This window comes from Mauremys mutica, chromosome 23, assembly GCF_020497125.1.
Source record: "Mauremys mutica isolate MM-2020 ecotype Southern chromosome 23, ASM2049712v1, whole genome shotgun sequence".
Lineage (NCBI taxonomy): Eukaryota > Metazoa > Chordata > Testudines > Geoemydidae > Mauremys > Mauremys mutica.
This window is the reverse complement of record NC_059094.1, coordinates 2674254-2698273: the sequence shown is the minus strand read 5'-3', so window position 1 is coordinate 2698273 and position 24020 is coordinate 2674254. Positions and strand designations below refer to the sequence as shown.

Genomic DNA, 24020 nt, shown 5'->3' with positions numbered 1-24020 from the left:
AAGTCAGCAAACAGGTCTATCCTGAGCAAAGGAATGTGTGTTTGACTTAATTTGCATTTACACAGTCATCAGGCAGAAAGAAGGAAGGGAGGAAACCTGCATGTAAGCATACACAGGTGAAAGAACCCAGAGCAAGCATCCTTCTATCCTAGATACATTGTCCGATTGAGAATAAGGAGACTTGCTTTTCAAAAGGAGTGAAGCTATAAAAAAGGAGAGGGCAAACACCAAGTTACTACTTTCTCCCTGTCCATCTTCCTCTTTGCACCTGAGAAGACAAAAGAAACAACCATTGAACTCTGGGCGAGGGGTTTGGAAGTCTTTGAAGCATGTGGTCAGAAACTTAGCTTTGAGTCTAATATAGTTAATATAGTTTGAATCTAATATAGTATGGTTGGAAAACCGTTCCCAGAGAGTAATCATCAGTAGTTAACAGTCAAGCTGGAAGGGCATATCAAGTGGGGTGCTGCAGGGACTGGTCCTAAGTCTGGTTCTGTTCAATATCTTCCTAAATGATTTAGGTAATGGCACAGAGAGTACAACTATAAAATTTGTGGATGATACCAAGCTGGGAGGAGTTGCAAGTACTTTGGAGGATAGGATTAAAATTCAAAATGATTTGGACAAACTGGAGAAATGGTCTGAAGAAAATAGGGTGAAATTCAATAAGGAAAAATGCAAACTGCTCCGCTTAGGAAGGAACAATCAATTGCACACATACAAAATGGGAAATGACTGCCTAGGAAGGAGTACTGCAGAAAGGGATCTGGGGGTCATAGTGGATCACAAGCTAAATAGGAGTCAACAGTGAAGTAATTCTTCTGCTTCATTCCAAGCTGATAAGACCTCACCTGGAGTATTATGTCTATTTCTGGGCACCACATATCATGAAAGATGTGGACAAACTGGAGACAGTCCAGAGAAGAGCAAAAAAAATTATTAAAGGTGTAAAAAACATGACCTATAAGGAAAGATTGAAAAAATTGGGTTTGTTTTGTCTGGAGAAGAAAAGACTGAGGGGGGGACGTAAGTTTTCAAGTACACAAGATTTTTACAAGGGGGGCGGGAGGGATTGTTCTCATTAACCTCTGAGGATAGGACAAGAAGCAGTGGGCTTAAATTGCTGCAAGGGAAGTTTAGGTTGGACAACAGGAAAAACTTCCTAACTGTCAGGGTAATTAAGCCCTGGAATAAATTGCCTTGGAGGTTGTGAAATCTCCATCATTGGAGGTTTTTAAGAACAGGTTAGACAAACACCTGTCTGGAATGGTCTAGTTATTATGTAGTCCTGCCTTGAGTGCAGGCGACTGGACTAGATGACCTATTGAGGTCCTCTACAGTTCTATGATTCTGTCATTTGTTAGGCACCAGAAAGTGTTTTATCTTTGTTTTTCTTTTATGCCTCATTACTTGTATTCACTTAAAATCTCTCTTTGTAGTTAATAAACTTGTTTTATTATTTTATGTAATCCAGTGTAGGGCTGTCAAGTGATTAACAAAATTAATCACTTGAGTAAACAATAATAGTATAATATTTATTTTTGAATGTTTTCTACATTTTCAAATGTATTGATTTCAATTACAACACAGAATACAAAGTGTATAGTGCTCACTTTATATTTATTTTTAATTACAAATATTTTGCACTGTAAAAAAAGAAATAGTATTTTTCAATTCACCCAATACAAGTACTGTAGTGCACTCTCTTTATCATGAAAGTTGAACTTACAAATGTAGAATTATGTACAAAAAATAACTGCATTCATAGAATATCAGGGCTGAAAGGGGTCGAGTCCAACCCCCTGCTCAAAGCAGGACCAATCCCCAACTAAATCATCCCAGCCAAGGCTTTGTCAAGCCTGACCTTAAAAATAAAACAATGTAAAACCTACAAGTCCACTCAGTCCTACTTCAGCCAATCACTCAGACAAACAAGTTTAGTTACAATGTGCAGGAGATAATGCTGCCTGCTTCTTGTTTACAGTGTCACCCGAAAGTGAGAACAGATGTTTGCACGACACTGTTGTAGCCGGCGTTGCAAGATATTTACGTGCCAGATCTGCTAAAGATTCATATGTCCCTTCATGCTTCAACCGCCATTCCAGAGCAAATGCATCCATGCTGCTGATGGGTTCTGCTCAATAACGATCCAAAGCAGAGCGGACCGACGCATGTTCACTTTCATCATCTGAGTCAGTTACCACCAGCAGAGAGTTGATTTTCTTTTTTGGTGGTTCGGGTTCTGTAGTTTCCCCATCGGAGTGCTGCTCTTTTAAGACTTCTGAAAGCATGCTCCACACCTCGTCCCTCTCAGATTTTGGACGGCACTTCAGATTCTTAAAACTTAGGTTGAATGCTGTAGCTATTTTTAGAAATCTCACATTGGTATCTCCTTTGCGTTTTGTTAGATCTGCTGTGAACATATTCTTAAAATGAACATGTACTTGGGTCATCATCCGAGACTGCTATAAAGTAAAATATATGGCAGAATGTGGGTAAAACAGAACAGGAGACATACAATTCTCCCCCAAGGAGTTCAATCACACATTTAATTAACTCATTTTTTAACGAGCGTCATTGGCATGTCCTCTGGAATGGTAGCTGAAGCATGAAGGGGCATACGAATGTTTAGTGTATCTGGCACGTAAATACCTTGCAATGCTGGATACAAAAATGCCACACGAAAGCCTGTTCTTACTTTCTTGTGACATTGTAAATAAGCAGGCAGCTTGTAAACAAACTTATTTGTCTTAGTGATTGGCTGAACAGGAAGTAAGATTAAGTGGACTTGTAGGCTCTAAAGTTTTACATTGTTTTATTTTTGAGTGCAGTTATGTATCAAAATAAAGAGATTGCACCACAGTACTTCTATGAGGTGAATTGAAAAATACTATTTCTTTTGTGCATCATATTTAAAGTGTAAATATTTGTAATAAAAAATATCAAGTGAGCGCTATACACTTTGAATTCTGTATTGTAATAGAAATCAATAAATAATAATAATAAATAAATAATAATTGGAGATATACCAATCTCCTAGAACTGGAAGGGACCTTTAAAGGTCATTGAGTCCAGCCCCCTGCCTTCACTAGCAGACCAAGTACTGATTTTTGCCACAGATCCCTAAGTGGCCCCCTCAAGGATTGAACTCACAACCCTGGGTTTAGCAGGCCAATGCTCAAACCACTGAGCTATCCCTCAGAAAAACCATGCCAAACATATTTAATAAATTTCAATTGGTATTCTATTGTTTAACAGTGTGATTAATTGCGATTAATTTTTTTGAGTTAATTGCGTGAGTTAACTGTGATTATCGACAGCCCTAATCCAATGTGTTTAATTTAGTGTCTGGGTAACTCCATTTAAGGCGGTAAACCATTGTGTATTATTCCCTTAAAGCTGTGGTTCTCAAACTGTGGGTCATGACCCCATTTTAATGCAGTCGTCAGGGCTGGTGTTAGACTTGTTGGGGCCAGGGCCTGAAGCCCAAGCCCAAGCACTTCAGCCCTGGGCAGCGGGGCTCAGGTTACAGGCCCCCCCACCCAGGGCTGAAGCTCTTTTGGCTTTATCCTTCCTGCTTGGGGTGGTGGGGCTTGGGTGGGCTCAGGCTTCTATACGACCCTCCTGGGTTGTATAGTAATTTTTGTTGTCAGAAGGGGGTCACAATGCAATGAAGTTTGAGAATCCCTGCCTTTAAAGGAATAATATATTTGGACTGTCCAGGAGAGGGCTGAGCAGTAGGTTTTGTACATTTGGGGGGGGGGGCGGTCTGGGAATGGGGGTGTGGTGGAGTCACCCTGCAGAAGTAACCGGGACTGGTAAAAACCAGTGTGTAACTCAAGTGTGGCTGGTAGGTTGCAGTTACACAGACACTCGGAGTGTGACTTGCATGCTGAAAGGCTGTTTGTGAGCGGCCCAGGTAGGAGCTACTGTACCAAGGCATTTTAAGGCACCTAAAGTTGCAGCGTAGTGGAGAAATGGCTGCTCCCCAGTGTTCCCTCTAATTTTTTCCATCCATGTGCGGAATAAATTTTGTTATGTGCACTGAGATATGTGCAGATGTGCACCACCGGTAGAAACAAAAGACCTAGATATAATATATATTTTTTAAAAGTTAAATAGGGATAATTACTCCATCCAGGACACGTTAGACATTTTAGAACTCACTACTCAAAGAATTAAATGCAAGTGTAAGAGAAATAAAAATTATGAAATGCAGAGACCAGTCAAAACACTAAAATAACACACTTTGAAAGAATAAAATTACAGAGAATATATGTGCATTGCAGGAAAGTACCAAGTAACAACAATAATACAATATGTGTTGGGAGTTGAGTGTGACACAGAGACAGTGTTTGTGAGAGACAGTGTGAGATACTGTGTGTGTGTATGTGTGTGTGACAGAGTATGATACAGAGACTGCGTGTGCGCTGGGTGCTGGGAAAGTTTCTGAGATGCCCTGCGCTGTCTCTTTAAGACACTCACTGAAAGTTCTACTGCTCTGATCTGAGCCCCTGTTGTCTCCCCTCCCCTGCTCTGCAGAGATGGGGTACATGGGGAGGTGGGGGAGAGTGTGTGTGTGTGTGTGTGTGTGTGTGTGTGTGTGTGTGTGTGTGTGAGAAAGTGAGTGTGAGCTAGCTGCTGGGGAGATCTCAGAAACAGTGCACTATCTCTTAAAGAAAGGCACTTAGCCACTCACTCGTCCCTGCAGCAGCTCCGAGTCCTGAGCCAGGCTGTGTCCCCTCTGCCCTACTCTGTGGAGATGTGGTACAGGGACTGTGGAGGGAGGGGGACAGCCTGACATCCGCACCCTTCTCCCCGCCACTCCTTCACAGCTCCCAGGATGATCCTGGGAGCAGCTACAGGATGGAGCAACATGGGAGGAGGGGCGCCTGAACACATGCTGCCGGCTGTGCGTGCTCTGCTATCAGCTGGGTAGCACTTAAATCTCTCCTGCACAGCCGCTCAAGCATGCAATTTACAGGGACACAGCCGCTTACTGGTTCGGATTGTACCCTGGAATGTCACCCCAAGATCTCTGATCTCAGAGCTGTTCAGGAGATCTTTGAAAATCCATCTCATGTGGCTCTTGAATCAGAGTCCTTTTCGGTTTCTAAAAGGACAAGTTCTGCTGCTTTTCTGGTGTCTTGGGGATGCCCTTTCCTTGTAGACAGGTTTGCCCGTTGATCATTGTGACCCTTCTGATAACTACCATCACCTGCATCTCCCTCTCCCTTAATGCCGTCTTTAGGATGTGTCTTTAGGATCCTTAGCCAATGCTAATGATTCCTTGTCAAATTTTGGTTGCAAAGGAGAGGGCAAGGATGATGTTGTGCAATCCAAGCATAATGATACTAGGCTTATATACTCTACTCCAGGGGCTCTCAAACTGGGAGTTGGGACCCCAAAGGGGGTCACGAGTTTATTGCATGGAGGGTTGCAAGCTGTCAGCCTCCACCCGAAACTTTGCCTGCAGGATTTATAATGGTGTTAAATATATTAAAAAGTGTTTTTAATTTATAAGCGCGGGGTCGCACTCAGAGGCTTGCTATGTGAAAGGAGTCACCCGTACAAATGTTTGAGAACCACTAGTTTACTCTGTAGTGACACAGTGGGATGGAGAGAGTCAGTTATGTTTTAAAAAAAAAGTTTAATCTGATTTGAGACCACAAATAGTAAAATGCCTTGATCATAATATGGTTATTTCATTATATATAAGAACATAAGAACGGCCATACTGGGTCAGACCAAAGGTCCATCTATCCTGGTATCCTGTCTTCCGACAGTGGCCAATGCCAGGTGCCTCAGAGGGAATGAACTGAACAGGTAATCATCAAGTGATCTGTTCCCTGTTGCCCATTCTCAGCTTCTGGCAAACGGAGGCTAGGGACACCATCCCTGCCCATCCTGGCTAATAAGCATTGATGGACCTATCCTCCATGAATTTATGTAGTTCTTTTTTGAACCATGATGTCACTACAGAGTTGATATAGGATTGTTTGGGTGTTTTTAACTACATTTTTTACCTTAACATGATGGATTTCTTAATTTCATGGGATTCTAATGCTTGATTTTGGGACATTCCTGTAGTGTATTAATTACTGTTATGTACAACCGTGACGCCCTTTTAGCACAGCTTGTATCCAGGAATAGAAAGAGAGCTAGGTTGGAAGAGAAATAAAAAACATGGGGATATTGTTCTGTTTATGTACAGTGCCTAGCACAAAGGGAGTGCTGGTCCATACCGTTGTTAGTGCTGTGGCATTGTTAGTGTTGCTGGTCTTGGAGCTCCAGTGTTAGCTGCCCCCAGCAGATAGTGCAGCTTGCTGATTCGGCAGACTTCAGTGTTGTTCATAAAAGATGACCATGGGCTAGGTTTGGTGTTGAAGGCACTCAGCCAGGTTTATTGTCAGCAAAGCACAGCACTAGCACCCTGTGACTTCTAAATTTGTATGTTGATACAAACAAGTTACATATTACACTCCTGGATGTTAGTTACCACCCTTATATCTTGTACCTGCTAGATCAGAGGCGGACAAACTTTTTGGCCTGAGGGCCACATCGGGTTCCCAAAATTGTATGGTGGGCCAGTTAGGGAAGGCTGTGTCTCCCCAAACAGCCAGGCCCAGTGGCCCAGTCCCCGCCTCCTATTCCCCCCCCCCCTTCTCACCCCCGGACGGCTCCCCCGGGACTCCTGCCCCATCCAACACCCCATTCCCTGATGGCCCCCCTGGAACTCCTGCCCCATCCACCCCTCAGCCCCCCGCTCCCTGTCCTCTGACCACACCCATATCCCTCCATCCCTGACTGCTCCCTACTGCCCCATCCAACCCTCCTCTCATTCCTGACTGCCCCCTGGCACCCCGCCCCATCCAAGCCCTCTGTTCCCCACCCTCTGACCGCCCTGACCCCTATCCACATCCCCGCCCCCTGACCACCACCCCCGAACTCCCCTGCCCTATATCCAACCGCCCCTGTTCCCTGCCCCTTTACCGCGCAGCACAGAGCGCTGGTGGTGTTATAGCTGCGCCGCCCAGAGCACCGGGTCAGGACGTGGCTCTGCAACTGTGCTGCCGTGTTGCCCGGCCGCCCAGAGTGTTGCGCCAGCGGTGCAGCGCGCTGAGGCTGTGTCGTCCCCTCTTTATCTTGACGAGGGGTTGGTGTGATGTTGTACCATATCTTAGGAATGCGTTAAGTAAGTACTTGAGAGATCTGTGTTTTTGTACCATCCTCTACTATCAGGAATGTGCTTACTTGGTTAGCTGACACCTACCTTGTTACTATTCTGCCAGGGCCTACTCAGGTTCCTACGCCAAGTTATGCCTAAGGCTCCAGCAAGGCTGCTAAGTTCTTAGATTGGGCTCTGAGTAAACTATTTAAGAGCAGTTTAGCTGGAAAGAGACTGCAATGAAATAGGGTGATTAAAGAGAATTAAAGGAAGCCAACTCAGCAGGCATAGATGCCACGCTCAGAAACTTCATCATTCTCAATATCTAGACATCTCTTGCCTTGAATGTGGCAATCTCCCACTCTGACCTTCCTGCATCTTCCACCTTGTCTAGTCTACATAAAATGTTGTAGCTGAAATATCTTCCTGTGTCACTGCTCTGCCCATATTATTCCCCTTCTCGAATCTCCGTTGGTATCCTCTCTCCATTTGCACCAAGATTAAGCAGTTTCCCACATCTTTGCAGAGCTATGGGACAGGGAATGTCTTCATATGTATTTGCTCAGGATGCACTGCAGTGGGGGCCTTAGTACTGACTATTATCTGTAAGCACTACGGTAATACAAGGACTGTTCAGTTTTGAATATTGAATTATATTGAATATATATGAATGCTGTTAATGTTGCAGATTCAAGCACTCAAAAATTAGACCATTCCAGAGTTAAGATTGTCTATGCAACCTAAATTCTGTCCCACTGTGCAAATGCATTATGATAGTCTCCTAAGTATATGATCATGCACTGTTTTTTCCACAGGACCCTGGCTTATTAAATGTCTAAATCCCTGCTTTTCCTTACCTTTACCAGGATGCGAAGTGATAGCTGTGAACACCCGCTCCACTAGCCAGACTTTTATTTATAAATGTGATGCTGTCCTGTGCACTCTTCCCTTGGGAGTGTTGAAACAGCAACCACCTGCTGTACAGTTTGTGCCTCCTCTTCCTGAGTGGAAAACGTCTGCTGTGCAGAGAATGGGATTTGGCAATCTTAACAAGGTAACTTGACAAGGAGGGGAAAAGCAGTAGAGGAATGAGTACGATAAATAGATTCCGGAATGCATGATGCTAAGCTGGAGAGCCATTTGTGTGCAAAATGTGAGATACACTGAGCTTGACTTAGGAACACATCTATAAAAGGAGACCCACACAAATTCTGTCTTTTCCATTTCTACTATAGGAACTGGAATCTCCCGTATCCTTCTTAAGGTATTTCTCCTCTTTACTGTGTAGCTTTGTAGTGTGCTTCTGGGTACCAAGTGGCATCATAAGTGCAGCACTGAAGCAAAGAACCTCAGTTTAGATCTGTTGAACACCTGTTGGTACACATCAGCTCCACTATACTTTGATTGTGATCTGGATTGGAAGAACAGCTCTTTAAGAAGATAGTTTAGGCCCATGCTGATTAAATCCTTGGTCTCTGTGAGACTGCCAAATGAAATGCCAATCAGTGGTGGTTCTTTTGTGTGATGGTCCCTGTGTATATTCCACATGTGGGAGCTCATGCACCTGAGTCTGAAAGTTTCCTCCAAACAATGTCTGTTGACTCACATGTGCAGTGTTTTTCCTCATGTTTCTTACCGAGGATATAAGGCACAGTGCAAGTCGATGCCACTCCAGTTCCTTATTACCACCCCATGGCCTGAGTCGGAACCCCTATTCCTCCTTCGCTCTTATTTCATTAAGAAAGTTGTTCTGTATACCTGTGTAAATACTTTTGCATAGTTAGTATAGAACCCCTCCCCAGTTGAGCGGAAGAACTCCTCGCTACCTGAGGACCATGCCCAAGGTCCCGGGCTTCAAGAACTGTGTGTCCTACCATTGTTCCTTTTCCATCAGTAACGAGCATCAGTGGTGCCTCTACTGTCTGGGTGAGGTGAACATCTCGGCAAAGGGTGGCACTTGTAAGTCCTTCCTGCCCAGGACTACAGAGGCTTATGAGCTCTGACTCCATACATTCCTGATGGAAGAGGCTATGAGATCCCGGACTCAATCTGATCCTGACCAAGGATATCCCCCTGGACAGTGGCCTCTGCTGACTGGTAGTACCCCTCTTAGCATGAGCCATGATGCGGCACTATCGGCATAGAAGCCCAAGGACAAGCTCCTCCCCACACAAGTAAGAAACTACATCTCACAGGCATAAGAATAGATCCCCACAGTGGACTGCTCATAAGAGATGTGTTGTCTCCCTGAGCTGTGCCAGGTCTGGTGAGATGTGGCATGTGGATCCCATGTATCCATTGCTAAAGGCCTCCGAACTGGAAGGTAAGCTAAAGAAGTGGGATTCATCAGTACCAGTGGGGAGACATATGGAGCTCTCAACTACGAGTGCGGCCCCACGTGGTCTATGAGTGCCGCCATGTCAATCCTCAGACCAGCCAGCTCCGACAGCCAAACCGGGTCCCTCTGTATTCTCAATGGTAACCCCATCGACTCTGGGATGTACGGAGACATTCCTGACTGAAAGATTTGTTCCTGCCTTACTCATAGTCTCTATTCCTGTCTCGCCCATCCATTCTCTGAGACATTCCTATGCCTGAGGATGAACTGTTACTCCTGTTGCAGGAGAGCCCCCTTTCCCATCTATTGGATCGGGGCTCCCAGTACTGCCGTTTCCAGTGGACCCATCATCTGATTCAGAGGTGTCCCAGGACATAGCCCTGCCAGTGTCTCTGCCGCAGCACAGGAGCCCAGAGAGAGAGCCAAGACAACCTTATCTGCCTGGCTATAACCAGCCCCAGGGAAGCATGGGGTCTTCTGAGACTGATGGAATCCTCTTTCTGGCCCTACTGAAGCCCCTGGGACCCACACCACAGCTGTCCAGCACCATCGCAGGGGTCTTATTGTTCCTCCCCTGCTCACAGCCAGCTCAACTGGTGTATGACAAGGAAGATATGGAATTGGTACTGCCACTGGAGCCTCCTCGTTGCCAGATGAGGCAGTCATCCCTTTGCCACCCTCTCTGCTGGATGACCACCAGCAATACCAAGAACTGGTAGCCACGCATGCAGCAATCTACAAATTCCACTGGAGGAGGTCCAGTATCCCCAATGTCGTCTCCTGGATATCCTTCAGCCACAGGGACCATTCAGGGTGGACCTTCCTGTAAATGAGGCCATATTGGAAGAGGCCAGAATGGTTTGGCGCACACCTGATCATGTGACCCCACCCCCACCCCATGCCAGCCAAAGGGACTAATTTCCTGTTTATGCACCCAGCCCCTAATTCACTGGTGGCGCAAACAGTTGCGGAGCAGGCTTGACAACACCCACAAAAGTCCACCCCTCTAGACAAGGAGTTGAAAATGTTGACCCTCTTAGGCAGGAAGGTCTTTTCCTCTGTGGAGTTGCAGTTTCATGTGGCCAACTACCAGGCGCTGTTGGCTAAGTATGATTTCAACACCTACAGCAGGCTGGCAGAGTTTAAGGACAAGCTCCACCCACAAACCAACTCTGATGCCACCTACTTTGTCTCCTGTCATCTTTGGTGGCCATCTTAACCTCTTTGCCCACAGTTGGGGCAAGATCCACGTGGACAGATGGGTACTGGAGATTATCCACCATAGATACTCCATAGTTTCTTTCCTTCCTACCTTTCCCTCCTGACCTCCTTCAGGGGACCTCTCCCTCCAATTTATTTTCTAGCAGGAAGCAGAGCCCTTGCTCCTCAAGGGTGCTATAGAGTGTGTCCTTCCTCAATACCAGAGGAGATGTTTCTACTAACCATATTTCTTCATTCCCAAAAAAGACAGAGGCCCATCCTGGATTTTTGTCAGCTAAATATATTAATCGGAAAGCAGTAATTCCGGATGGCCACTCTGGGATCGATAATTCCCTCCCTTCTGGAGGGTGTATGGTTCGTGGCTCTCAACATGAAAGACGCATACTTTCATGTGGACATCCAACCGTCTCACAGGAAGTTCTTCTGATTTAAGGTGGGGCAACAATACTAACAGTTTCGCATTCCCCCCCTTTTGGCCTAGCAACAGCACCAAGGGCCTTTATGAAGGTGTTCGCAGTTGTAGTGGCACAGATGAGATGCCGGGACGTACAGTATTCCTGTACCTGGATGACTAGCTTCTAGTGGAACAATTACAGCAAGAAGTTCTTGTGATTCAGTCTCTTCAACACCTCCTTTCCTTCTTAGGAGTCTTTTTTATCACCCATGCAGACGATAAACTTTATAGGGACAAGGCTGGACTCAGTCTCTACACAAGCCTTCCTTCCAGTGGACCAGTTCTCCACGATGACCACCCTGATTGCCTACATTGCCTCTTTTTCTTGGAGCACATGGCCACCTGCACCTACATGACACCGCTTGCAAGACTTCACCTGCAGCACCTACAAGCCTGGTTTAATTCAACCTACAACCCAATCAGGGGACCACATTGACTTCAGGGTCACCGTTCCCTCAGACATTCTGGCCCCTTTCACTTGGTGGTCCAATCTGTCCAAGGTCATAACTGAGACCCCTTTCAGCCCTCCCATACTGAGGGCCACTATCATTATGGACACCTCCCTTACAGGATGAGGTGCCCATCTGCACCACACTGCGTAAGGTGAATGACTGCCCTGGGAAGCCATGCTACACATAAACATCCTGGAACTCAAAACAGTTCATCTCACCTGCAAAGCTTTCCTTCCCCTTATACCAGTGGTTTTCAAACTTTTTGTGTTGGTGACCCCTTTCACACGGCAAGCCTCTGAGTAGGACCCCCTTATAAATTAAAAATGGGGGGATGGGATTTAATTTAATGGAGGCTTGCGGCTGTTGGCTCCATGGATCTGACAGCTCAAAACCCCCATGTAACCACTTTGCGACCCCCAGTTTGAGAACCCCTGCCTTATACTCTCCTTCCACATGCAGATCCTATTGGACAACATTAACAAGCAGGGAGAGAAACATCTCATTCCCTCTGCTCCAAGGCAGTCCAGCTGTGGAATTGGTGTGTCAGGACAAGTCTAAACTACAGCGCTACTGCTTGAAGGGGAGTGTAGGTAGTGACTACCAGGGTGATGCTCTCTTGTTTTTCTGGACAGGTGACCTTCGATATACCTTTTTTCTGATTCCCCTTCTGCCTCACTTTCTCCTGAAAGTTCACTGAGATGGGGCCACGATCATTCTCATAGCACCTTACTGACCCCGACAGTTCTGAATCATAGAATATCAGGGTTGGAAGGGACCTCAGGAGGTCATCTAGTCCAACCCCCACCACCTCCCTAGGTAACTCATTCCAGTGTTTCACCACTTTCCTAGTGAAAAAGTTTTTCCAAACATCCAACCTAAACCTTCCCCACTGCAACTTGAGACCATTACTCCTTGTTCTATCATCTGCTACAACTGAGAACAGTGTAGATCCATCCTCTTTGGAACTCCCTTTCAGGTAGTTGAAAGCAGCTATCAAATCCCCCCTCATTCTTCTCTTCTGCAGACTAAACAATCCCAGATGCCTCAGCCTCTCCTCATAAGTCATATGCTCCAGCCACCTAATCATTTTTGTTGCCCTCCGCTGGACTCTTTCCAATTTTGCCACATCCTTCTTGTAGTGTGGGGCCCAAAACTGAACACAGTACTCCAGATGAGGCCTCACCAATGTTGAATAGAGGGGAATGATTGTCTCTCGATCTGCTGGCAATGCCTCTACTTATACAGCCCAAAATGCCGTTAGCCTTCTTGGCAACAAGGGCACACTGTTGACTCATATCCAGCTTCTCGTCCACTGTAACCCCTAGGTCCTTTTCTGCAGAACTGCTGCCTAGCCACTCGGTCCCTAGTTTGTAGCAGTGCATGGGATTCTTCCGTCCTAAGTGCAGGACTCTGCACTTGTCCTTGTTGAACCTAATCAGATTTCTTTTGGCCCAATCCTCTAATTTGTCTAGGTCCCTCTGTATCCTATCCCTACCCTCCAGCGTATCTACCACTTCTCCCAGTTTAGTGTCATCTGCAAACTTGCTGAGGGTCCAGTCCATGCCATCCTCCAGATCATTAATGAAGATATTGAACAAAACCGGCCCCAGGACCGATCCTTGGGGCACTCCGCTTGATAGCGGGTGCCAACTGGACATGGAGCCATTGATCACTACCCGTTGAGCCCGACCATCTAGCCAGCTTTCTATCCACCTGTGATGGGGTTGGGACTCACCACCGCAGCGCCTTCCGCTGGCACATCTGGGAATTAGCTCTCTCCTCTGTGGGGTGCCCTCTGCTGGTGGTGTCCCGTCCGTCGTCTGCTCCCCTGTTGGTGTCCAGACCCGCATTGCTCCCCGCTCGGTGGCGTCCTCTTCAGGACACTGCCCTGGTCTCACCCCCTTCCAGGGGTCTGATGTTATCAGCAGTCCTCCGTCTGCACCTATTCTAGTGGCTGACTGCAGCCTCAAAGTCTAGCCCCTTTGTCACATGGACCAGCCACAGCCTGTATCACGCTCCTCCTCAGCCAGGTGTAGTACAAAGGGGAAGTGAGGGACCCAGGCCCACCCGCTACCCTGGGTCCCGACCCAGGGACCCCCTAGTGGCAGCCTCCCTGCCCTCCTTCTCTCCCTTTGTCAGACTTTTGTCCCTGGGCCGCTTCCACTTTGGCCCTGTGTACCTGCTTGGCCCTTTGTAGCAGGGCCTGCAGCCTGGGGTTTTCCTTGGCTGGAGCTCCCCAGCTCCTTCTGCCCTTCCCCAGCACTGCTCTGTCCAGTGTGCTACCTTTCAGCCCAGGAGCCAGTTCTCCTCCCTTGGCAGTAAGGGAGAGACTGCCTTTCCTCCTGCTAGGCAGCCTAACCTGGCCCTGACTGGCTCCTTACAGGCCTCTGTTGATTGGCTGCCGGCCTGCGCTGCCTCAGAGGCCTGTTCCAGCCTTTTTCTCAGGGGGTGGGGCACTGCCCCACCACACCACCTTATAGTCCATTCATCCATCCCATACTACTTAAATTTGCTGGCAAGAATACTAGGGGAGACCGTATCAAAAGCTTTGCTAAAGTCAAGGAATAACACATCCACTGCTTTCCCCTCATCCACAGACCCAGTTATCTCCTCATAGAAGGCAATTAGGTTAGTCAGGCATGACTTGCCCTTGGTGAATCCATGCTGACTGTTCCTGATCACTTTCCTCTCCTCTAAGTGCTTCAGAATTGATTCCTTGAGGACCTGCTCCATGATTTTTCCAGGGACTGAGGCGAGGCTGACTGGCCTGTAGTTCCCCGGATCCTCCTCCTTCCCTTTTGAGTACATTAGCTTTTTCCACATCCTCTGTCACTAGGTTGCCTCCCTCATTCAGTAAGGGGCCCACACTTTCCTTGACTTTCTTCTTGTTGCTAACATATCTGAAGAAACCCTTGTTACTCTTAACATCTCTTGCTAGCTGCAACTTCAAGTGTGATTTGGCCTTCCTGATTTCACTCCTCCATGCCTGAGCAATATTTTTATACTCCACCCTGGTCATTTGTCCAATCTTCCTCTTCTTGTAAGCTTCTTTTTTGTGTTTAAGATCAGCAAGGATTTCACTGTTAAGCCAAGCTGGTTGCCTGCCATATTTATTATTCTTTCTACACATCTACAAATCTCAGACCTCCTGAAGCTCTCCACCCGACCACTGGTCAGGCTCTGGTCATTCCTGGAGCTTCTCACACAGGACCAAAGGGAGACTCAGGCATCCCAGTGCAAACTCCCTTCACCTCACGGCCTGGTGTTTGGATGGGCATCTAACATAGAACATGCTTGTGCAGCCCCGGTCCAAAGGATCCTTAACCAGAGCAGGAAAGAGTCCACCAGAACATGCTGTTGGGCAAAGCGATGCCATTTCTTGGAGTGGGTGCACTGCCATCACCTTTCTCTTGACATGGTGACCATCCCAGTTTTCCTCAATTATCTCCTTACCCTGAAAACATCAGGCTTAGCCATAGGCTCCCTCCATGTGCCCCTGGCAGCACTTAGTGTCTTCCTTCCCCCACTGGAGGGACGCTCTGTCTTCCCATACCCAACAATGGCATGCTTTATGAAAGGCTTGGTCAGGACTTCCCCACCTGCTGTCAAACCTGTGCCACAGTGGGATCTTAACCTTGTCCTCTCAGCTATCACAGGACCACCCTTGAAACCTATAGCAACCTTTACATGACCCTCTTTTCCATGAAAGATGCACTCCTAGTAGCCATCACTTTGGCCAGGGAAGTCTGAGCTAACGGCCATGATAGCAGACCCTCCCTACACAGTTTTGCACAAGGAGAAGGTTTCACTGTGGCTACACTCCAAATTCCTACCCAAGGTTGTGTTCAGATTCCATCTCAACCAATCAATCCACTTACCTGTATTCTTTCTGAAACCACATGCCTCTTCTAACTTACACTCCCTTGACATCAGACATGCCCTGGCATTCTGCCTACAAAGAACTAGGCCCTTTAAAAAGTCTGAGACTTTGGCGCCATGGCAGAAAGATCAAGGAGCCAAGCCATATCCTCACAAAGGATCCCTAAGTGGGTCTCAGGCTGCATACTTAATACTACAAGATATCAATCCTCCCGCCTCCTGGGGATGTTACAGCTCACTCTACCTGGGCACAGGCCGCTTCCATGGCTGTTATCGGCCATCCTATTGCAGGACATTTACAAATTGTCCACTCATTTACAGCACACTATGCCCAAGCAGCCATATCATGGATGCAGCAGTGGGATGGGCCATCTTGCAAATTGCTCTGCCATCGGCCTCTTCACATCCACCACCACACTGAAATTAGGGCCCTATCACGGACTGTGAAATCTGGTCTCCCCGATGAAATCTGGTCTTTTGTGTGCTTTTATCCTATATAGATTTCAATTGAGAAATTCTGGTCTCCCACGTGGAGTTCCTGACCCAAAGGGAAGTTGCAGCGGGGTCATGGTATTGCCACCCTTACTTCTGCACTGCCTTCAGATCTGGGCAGCTGGAGAGAGGTGGCTGTTGGCCAGGTGCCCAGCCCTGAAGGCAGCACCCCCCTCCCCCAGCAGCAGCACAAAAGTAAGCACAGCAATACCATACCATGCCATCCTTACTTCTGCACTGCTGCTGGCGGCACCTCTACCTTAAGAGCTGGGTTCCCTGTCAGCAGCCACTGCTCTTCAGCTGCTCAGCTCTAAAGGCATCATCGCCACCAGCAGCAGTGCAGAAGTAAGGGTAGTAGTACCACAACCCCCTTTAAAATAACCTTGCAACACTCCCCCTCCACTCCCCACAACTCCTTTTTGGATCAGGATCCTTACAATTACAACACCATGAAATTTCAGATTTAAATAGCTGAAATCGAGAAATTTACAATTTTAAAAATCCTATGACCGTGAATTTGGTACGGTCCTACTGATCACTGCTCTCAAGGCGTCCATGTGGAATCATCACTCAAAGAAGAAAAGGAGGTTACTTACTGTAGCTGGAGGTTCTTCTTCGAGTGATTGCTCATATGCATACCAGTTAGGTGTGCGCGCGCCGCGTGCACGCTTGTCGGAAGATTTTTACCCTAGCAACACTCGGTGGGTCGGCTGGGCGCCCCCTGGAGTGGCGCCGCTATAGCGCCAGATATATACCTCTGCCGACCCACCCGCCCCCCAGTTCCTTCTTACCGCCCGTGACGGTCATTGGAACTGTGGAGAGCGGCTTCAGTGACTTCCACAACCCTACCTTCTCGCTGTTATTTACTATTTCTAGTGTATATAGTTCAAGTCATTGTAGTTATAGTTAGTTCTTTTGTAAGTTTAGTCATAGTTAGTGTATATACTTGACTGGGGGATTGGGGGAGTAGCCCCTTTTCCTCCGACCCGGTGCGGGCTCATGCCCAAGGCACCAGGGTTCAAACCGTGCTTGGCGTGCCAGAAGCCGATACCGGTGGGAGATCCTCACGAATCTTGCCTAAAGTGCTTAGGAGAATCTCACCTCACTGACAAGTCCCGAATTTGCAAGACGTTCAAGCCAAGAACTAAGAAGGAGCGGGACTTTCGCTTAAAGCAGCTCCTAATGGAATTGGCACTTAGTCCTGCGGCGCCGGCACCAACCACTCAACAGTCCGCATCGGTGAGGAGCGCACCTTCGGCACCGGCTCACTCCGGGCTCCTCGGCACCGATCTCTTTCCCCGTCTGGGAAACGTCATGCTGCTCCGGCCACATCCTCGAGGAAGGAGCACGCACACAGGTCCGTAGGTCGGATCCCGGCTATCACGCCGGCACCGTCAACACCGGCACCGCAGTTGGCAGCTCCTCCTAGCGCGGCACCGTCGATTCCGGCACCGCAAGGGCCATCGAGTCCGGTACCACATAGCTCCCCAGTTCACGCTGCGGTTGAGCTAGCTCTCCCTTCTACGCTGGAGACCTTCTTGACGGCACAAGAGATCATCGCGCTGACGGAGTCGATGCAGCCTCAACCCCCGGCACCGCCGGTGCGGGTTATCCAGTCCGTCGGCAAGCCGGCCATGATGAGGCCTCCTTCTGTCTGCCAGCGGGAGAGGCGTCATTCCAGATCGCGGTCTCGGAGACGCTCCTGCTCACTCCAGTCCCGATCCCGGCACCACTCGCAGTCCCGGCACCGCTCTCCATCGCGGTACCAGTCGTACTCGCGGAGATGTTCAAGATCTCAGTCGCCGGACAGACGCTCTCGGCATCGATCCGGCTCTCGGTACCGCTCCCGGTACCGTGCGTCCCGCAGCCAATCCCGGCACAGAGACTTGAGATCACAGTCGACCTCCCGGCACCGGCACGGTAGATGGTCCCGGTCTCATTCCAGGCACCGACACGACCGGTACTGCTCATCGGTACCGCCCCGGGACCGAATGTCCGGATCAGCGGCACCTTGCCAGGGTCTCTCAGCACCACCGTGGCCTTCGAGGCACACGTCATTGTTCTCCCAAGCTGGCAGTGCTTCGTACCACCAGCATCCAGAGGTGCAAAGCCAGGAGCAAGGTCCTCATCAATGGGTCTTCTGGACTCCGTGGGCATACCACGAGGAACAGGGTGCCCCCTTAGTGGCTCAACGTCCCGGGCCCTCAGAACACAGGGTTCCCGAAGCCACGGTGAGCCATCCTCCTCCCGTGGGCACAGATGAGGAGCCACTTGAATCTGCAGAGCCTGAGGTTCCGCCTGATGCAGATGGGGCTCCGCCACTCAATGACCCACCGCAGGACCCTTTGGTACCAGGCCTCTCCTCCTCCTCCTCTCCTGATGAGGCTGTGGCAGGAACATCCTCCTCTGGTCCTCCTCCTATAGATCTCAGGGCCCATCAAGACCTCTTGTGGAGAGTGGCCCAAAATATGAATTTACCGATGGAGGAGGTTGCTGAGATAGAGGACCCTGTGGTGGACATATTAACGGCGGAGGCACCCCTTCGAGTGGCTCTCCCGTTCATCTGCACAATTCAAGCCAATGCAGACACGATTTGGCAATCCCCAGCTTCCGTTACACCTACGGCTAGGGGAGTAGAGAGAAAATATATGGTCCCGTCTAAGGGCTACGAATATCTCTACACCCACCCACCTCCCTGCTCCCTGGTGGTCCAATCCGTGAACAAACGGGAGCGCCATAGCCAGCAGGCGCCAGCTCCTAAGGGAAAGGAGGCTAGGCTCATGGACCTCCTAGGCCGTAAGATATACTTGGCTGAAGGCCTCCAGCTTAGGGTGGCAAATCAGCAGGCCCTCCTAAGCCGTTATAACTTCAATACGTGGGTGTCTGTGGAGAAGTTTGCAGAACTCCTTCCCCAGGAGTCCCGCACAGAATTTACGGCCCTGCTAAAGGAGGGTAAAAAAGTGGCATGCAGCAGACTCGGCAGCCAGAACGCTCGCATCTGGGGTAACAATGAGACGCATCTCCTGGCTACAAGCCTCAGGCCTACCTCCAGAATTGCAGGAGACAATTCAGGATTTGCCCTTTTGATGGACAGGGTCTTTTTTTGGACAAAACCGACCCCAGATTGCAGAGTCTCAAGGACAATCACGTCATAATGCGATCGTTGGGTATGCACACACCGGTGACCCAACGTAGGTCCTTCCGGCCCCAACCATACCGCCCTTATAACCAGCCCAGGCCGCGTCAGGATACGACCAGACGGCGCGGCAGGGGGAATCGGAGGAGACAGTCTGGCCCTCAGGGAAACCAAAGTCAAGCGCCCCCTAAGCCACCTATGGAGCCAAAACAAAACTTTTGATGGGACGCCCGAGGACGACCCACCAGTTTCCCTGCCAGATTCTTCACCCTCCTTTTTCAACCGTCTCTCCCATTTCCTCCCTGCCTGGTCCCAGCTGACCTCCGACCGTTGGGTCCTCCACACGGTGGAAGCGGGATACCACCTCCACCTCCAATTTCTTTCTCCCCCCCCCCCGTTCCCGCCCTCCCTGCCCATCCCTCTTCAGGGACCCCTCTCACGAGCAATTCCTCTTCCAAGAGGTCCTAAATCTGGGAGCCATAGAGGAGGTGCCAGAGGATATGCGGGGCAAGGGATTCTATTCCCATTACTTTTTAATCCCCAAGGCAAAGGGCGGTCTACGACCGATCCTGGACCTGCGAGAACTCAACAAATTTATGGTAAAACTCAAGTTCCACATAGTAACCCTGGGGACCATTATCCCATCCCTGGGTCCGGGAGACTGGTGTGCCGCCCTCGATATGAAGAATGTGTACTTCCATATTGCCATTTACCCGCCGCACAGACGGTATCTCTGGTTTGTGGTCAACCAACAGCACTTCCAGTTCACGGTGCTTCCCTTCGGCCTTTCTACGGCCCCGAGAGTCTTCACCAAATGCATGGCCGTAGTCGCTGCCGCCCTCCGCCGTCGTCGAATACATGTCTACCCGTACCTTGACGATTGGCTCATTCGAGGGACTTCCCAGCTGCAAGTATCCCAGCACCTGCGTGTAGTCAAAGACCTCTTCGGGAGGCTAGGCCTCATGGTCAACGTCGAAAAGTCTACTCTGACTCCAACGCAGAGGATAGACTTCATTGGAGCAGTTCTGGACTCCAATCTGGCCAGGGCCTGCCTCCCTCTGCCACGTTTTCAGGCAATGTCTGTGATCATTCGAAGTTTCCAATCCTTCCCGACATTGATGTGCATCTGCCTCGGCCTCTTAGGTCACATGGCGTCATGCACCTTTGTGACCATGTACGTGAGACTGTGGCTTCGGTGCTTCCAAACATGGCTCGCTTCATTATACCACCCACACAGGGACAATATAGACTCGGTGGTCACGATCCCCGGGACAATCCTCGACTCCCTCACTTGGTGGTTAGACCCCACAGTAGTTTGCGCAGGGGTACCGTTCCACCCTCCCCAACCCTCAGTGGCACTGACCACAGACGCATCATCTCTGGGTTGGGGTGCCCACCTCAGGAACCTACACACTCAAGGCCTCTGGTCACCCCAGGAGCTGGCCTTACATATCAACGTGAGGGAGCTGAGGGCAGTCCGCCTAGCGTGCCAGGCGTTTCAAGTCCATCTAAAAGGCCGCTGTGTATCCGTGTTCACGGACAACACGACAACAATGTTTTACATAAACAAACAGGGCAGGGCACGTTCCTCCCTACTTTGCCAAGAAGCCATTCACCTGTGGGACTTTTGCATAGCCCACTCTATTCATTTAGTAGCGTCTTTTCTCCCAGGAGTACAGAACACTCTGGCAGATTGCCTCAGCAGGTCATTCCTGTCTCACGAGTGGTCGATTCGTCCCGATGTCATCCATACAGTTTTCCGGAGGTGGGGCTTTCCCCGAGTAGACCTCTTTGCCTCCAGAGAGAACAGGAAATGCCACGTGTTCTGCTCCTACCAGGGACGCTCCCCGGGCTCCCTCTCAGACGCATTTCTCCTCCCGTGGACGAGGCACCTGTTTTATGCCTTTCCGCCGTTTCCCCTCATTCACAGAGTGCTGCTCACGCTCCGGAGGGACAGAGCCAACCTCATCCTCCTTGCTCCAACATGGCCGAGGCAGCATTGGTACACCCTGCTGTTCGACCTCTCCGTGGCGGATCCGATTCCCCTGCCACTGTGGCCGGACCTCGTAACGCAGGACTTCGGCAGGCTTCACCACCCGGACCTGCAGTCCCTTCATCTCACGGCATGGCTCCTACATAGTTGAACCAAGCTGAGTTACGTTGCTCTGCCTTGGTGCAGCAGGTTCTTTTGGAGAGCAGGAAGCCTTCCACTAGAACGACTTATCTCGCCAAGTGGAAGCGTTTCTCACACTGGTGCGATCAGAACAACTTAGTCCCCGGACTGGTATCTATCCCTACTGTCCTGGATTACCTCTGTCCCTGAAGGAACAGGGCCTGGCGGTCTCTTCTTTAAAGGTTCACCTGGCGGCTACTTCTACCTTCCACCCAGGCAAAAGTGGCCGTTCTATTTTTTCCCACCCTATGGTTTCCAGGTTCCTTAAGGGACTGGAACGGCTGTACCCGCAGGTCCGATGCCCAACCCCTACATGGGACTTAAACCTTGTGTTGACCAAGCTTATGGGGGCCCCCTTCGAGCCTATAGCCACCTGTTCCCTCCTATACCTTTCCTGGAAGACGGCCTTCCTTGTCGCTATCACCTCGGCGAGGCGAGTCTCCGAGCTTCGTGCCTTGACGGCTGATCCCCCTTATACAGTCTTCCATAAGGACAAGGTGCAACTCCAGCCTCACCCCTCCTTCCTCCCTAAGGTGGCGTCTGCTTTTCATGTCAATCAGGACATCTTCCTTACAGTTTTCTTCTCGAAGCCGCACTTATCGCGCCGGGAACAACAGCTACATACTTTGGACCTCCGTAGGGCTCTCGCTTTTTATGTAGAACGAACGAGACCCTTTCGGCGTTCGCCTCAGCTATTTGTAGCGATAGCAGACCGCATGAAGGGCATGCCGGTCTCTTCCCAAAGGATCTCATCTTGGGTGACATCCTGCATCAGAACGTGCTACGAACTGGCTCACATTCCTACTAGCCATCTCAATGCCCATTCTACAAGAGCGCAGGCCTCTTCTGACGCCTTCCTGGCTCATGTCCTCATCCAGGAAATATGTCGGGCGGCTACCTGGTCATCAGTTCACACCTTTGCTTCACACTACGCATTGGTCCAACAATCCAGAGACGATGCAGCCTTTGGCTCAGCAGTCTTGCATTCTGCCACGTCTCACTCCGACCCCACTGCCTAGGTAAGGCTTGGGAATCACCTAACTGGAATGCATATGAGCAATCACTCGAAGAAGAAAAGACGGTTACTCACCGTTGTAACTGTTGTTCTTCGAGATGTGTTGCTCATATCCATTCCAAACCCGCCCTCCTTCCCCACTGTCGGAGTAGCCGGCAAGAAGGAACTGAGGGGCGGGTGGGTCAGCAGGGGTATATATCTGGCGCTATAGAGGCGCCACTCCAGGGGGCGCCCAGCCGACCCACCGAGTGTTGCTAGGGTAAAAATCTTCCGATGAGCGTGCACGTGGCGTGCGCACACCTAACTGGAATGGATATGAGCAACACATCTCGAAGAACAACAGTTACAACGGTGAGTAACCATCTTTTCTTTGAGATGTGTGGTTCCTATCTGTATTCCACTACCCACTCTCCTTCCCCTCTGCTTCAGACTTGGTTACATTGCAGTAAGAGGGGAACTAGAGTGGCATCAGCATGCACCGCTCCTTATACCCTCAGTTGGAAGCACAAGGAAAGACACTACGCATGTGCTGGACAACGGACACTGTGTGGAGGAAACTTCCCAGACTCAGGCACGTAGTGCACATGTGTGCCCACATTTGGAATATAGTTAGGGACCACACATCTTGAAGAACCTCCAGTTACAGTAAGTAATCTCTTTTAGATGTAGATTTTTCAAATGTACCTAACTGATTTGGGGGCATATATTCAATTGGCATGTTCTACATAGGCCACTTAATAGCGAGTTTGAATTGGTGAGGTAAGATGAAAGTCTCTGTATCTCACTGCAGTGAAGATTACTCCTGGGGGAATTCTGCAACTAAAAATGATGCTCACATTTTAAAATTCTGTGTATTTTATTTGTCAAAATAACACAATATAATCACTTTAATTTCAATTATTTGGTAATTTTATTTCAAAATACCTGTCAACAAGTATGTCAGCAATATAGATAACAAAAAAGATCCCCCAGGAGTAGAGAGTTAAAGAAACCCCTATGGTAACAGTTCTCAACCAGCGTCTGGGACCCCTGGGGGGCTGTGAACAGGTTTTAGGGAGTCTGCCAAGCAGGGCTGACATTAGACTTGCCAGGGCCCGGGGCGCAAAGTCAAAGCCCCGCTGTGTGGGCAGAAGCCCAGGGCCCCAAGCCCCACCACACAGGGCTGAAGCCAAAGCCTGACCAACTTAACTTCACAGGTTCCCCTTTGGCATGGGACCCCTGACAATTGTCCTGCTTGCTACCCCCGAACACCAGCCCTGGCTTTTATATGCAGAAAACTGGTTGTTGTGGCATGGGTGGGCCATGGAGTTTTTATAGCATTTGGGGGTGCCCCGGAAAGAAAAAGGTTGAGAACACCTGGACCCCACTCCCTCCAGAGCCTCACCACGGGTTACCCCCCAGCCTGGCGCCTCGCTCCCCCCAGAGCCCCGTTCCCAGCTCCTTCACTGTCCCGCCAGGGGACGCAATGTGGTGTGGCCTGCCCTTCCTCACTCTTTGCCAGAGCTGGGTCTCAACAGGCCCTCTCCTGTCGCCAGGAAAATGAGGATCAAGCTGGGCAGCCAGGGCATGCAGAGCCTCTATCCCCACTGGGCTGGGCACTCCACTCACTGCGAGCTGGGTTCTGCAGAGCTCAGTGGCCCCTAGTGGCAACCAGTAGCTCTGCAGCCCCGAATCTGCAGGGGAAACATGGAA

General features: G+C 49.5%; 1 protein-coding gene across 1 annotated transcript in view; it reads left to right on the top strand.

The window, feature by feature from the left end:
* Nucleotides 1-24020, top strand: part of KDM1A (lysine demethylase 1A) — a 171720-nt gene that overhangs the window by 114479 nt on the left and 33221 nt on the right. Inside the window, exon 16 of the mRNA XM_044997670.1 lies at nt 8035-8222. Coding sequence (XP_044853605.1) covers nt 8035-8222 — 188 coding nt within the window. The remainder of the gene's footprint in view (nt 1-8034; nt 8223-24020) is intronic.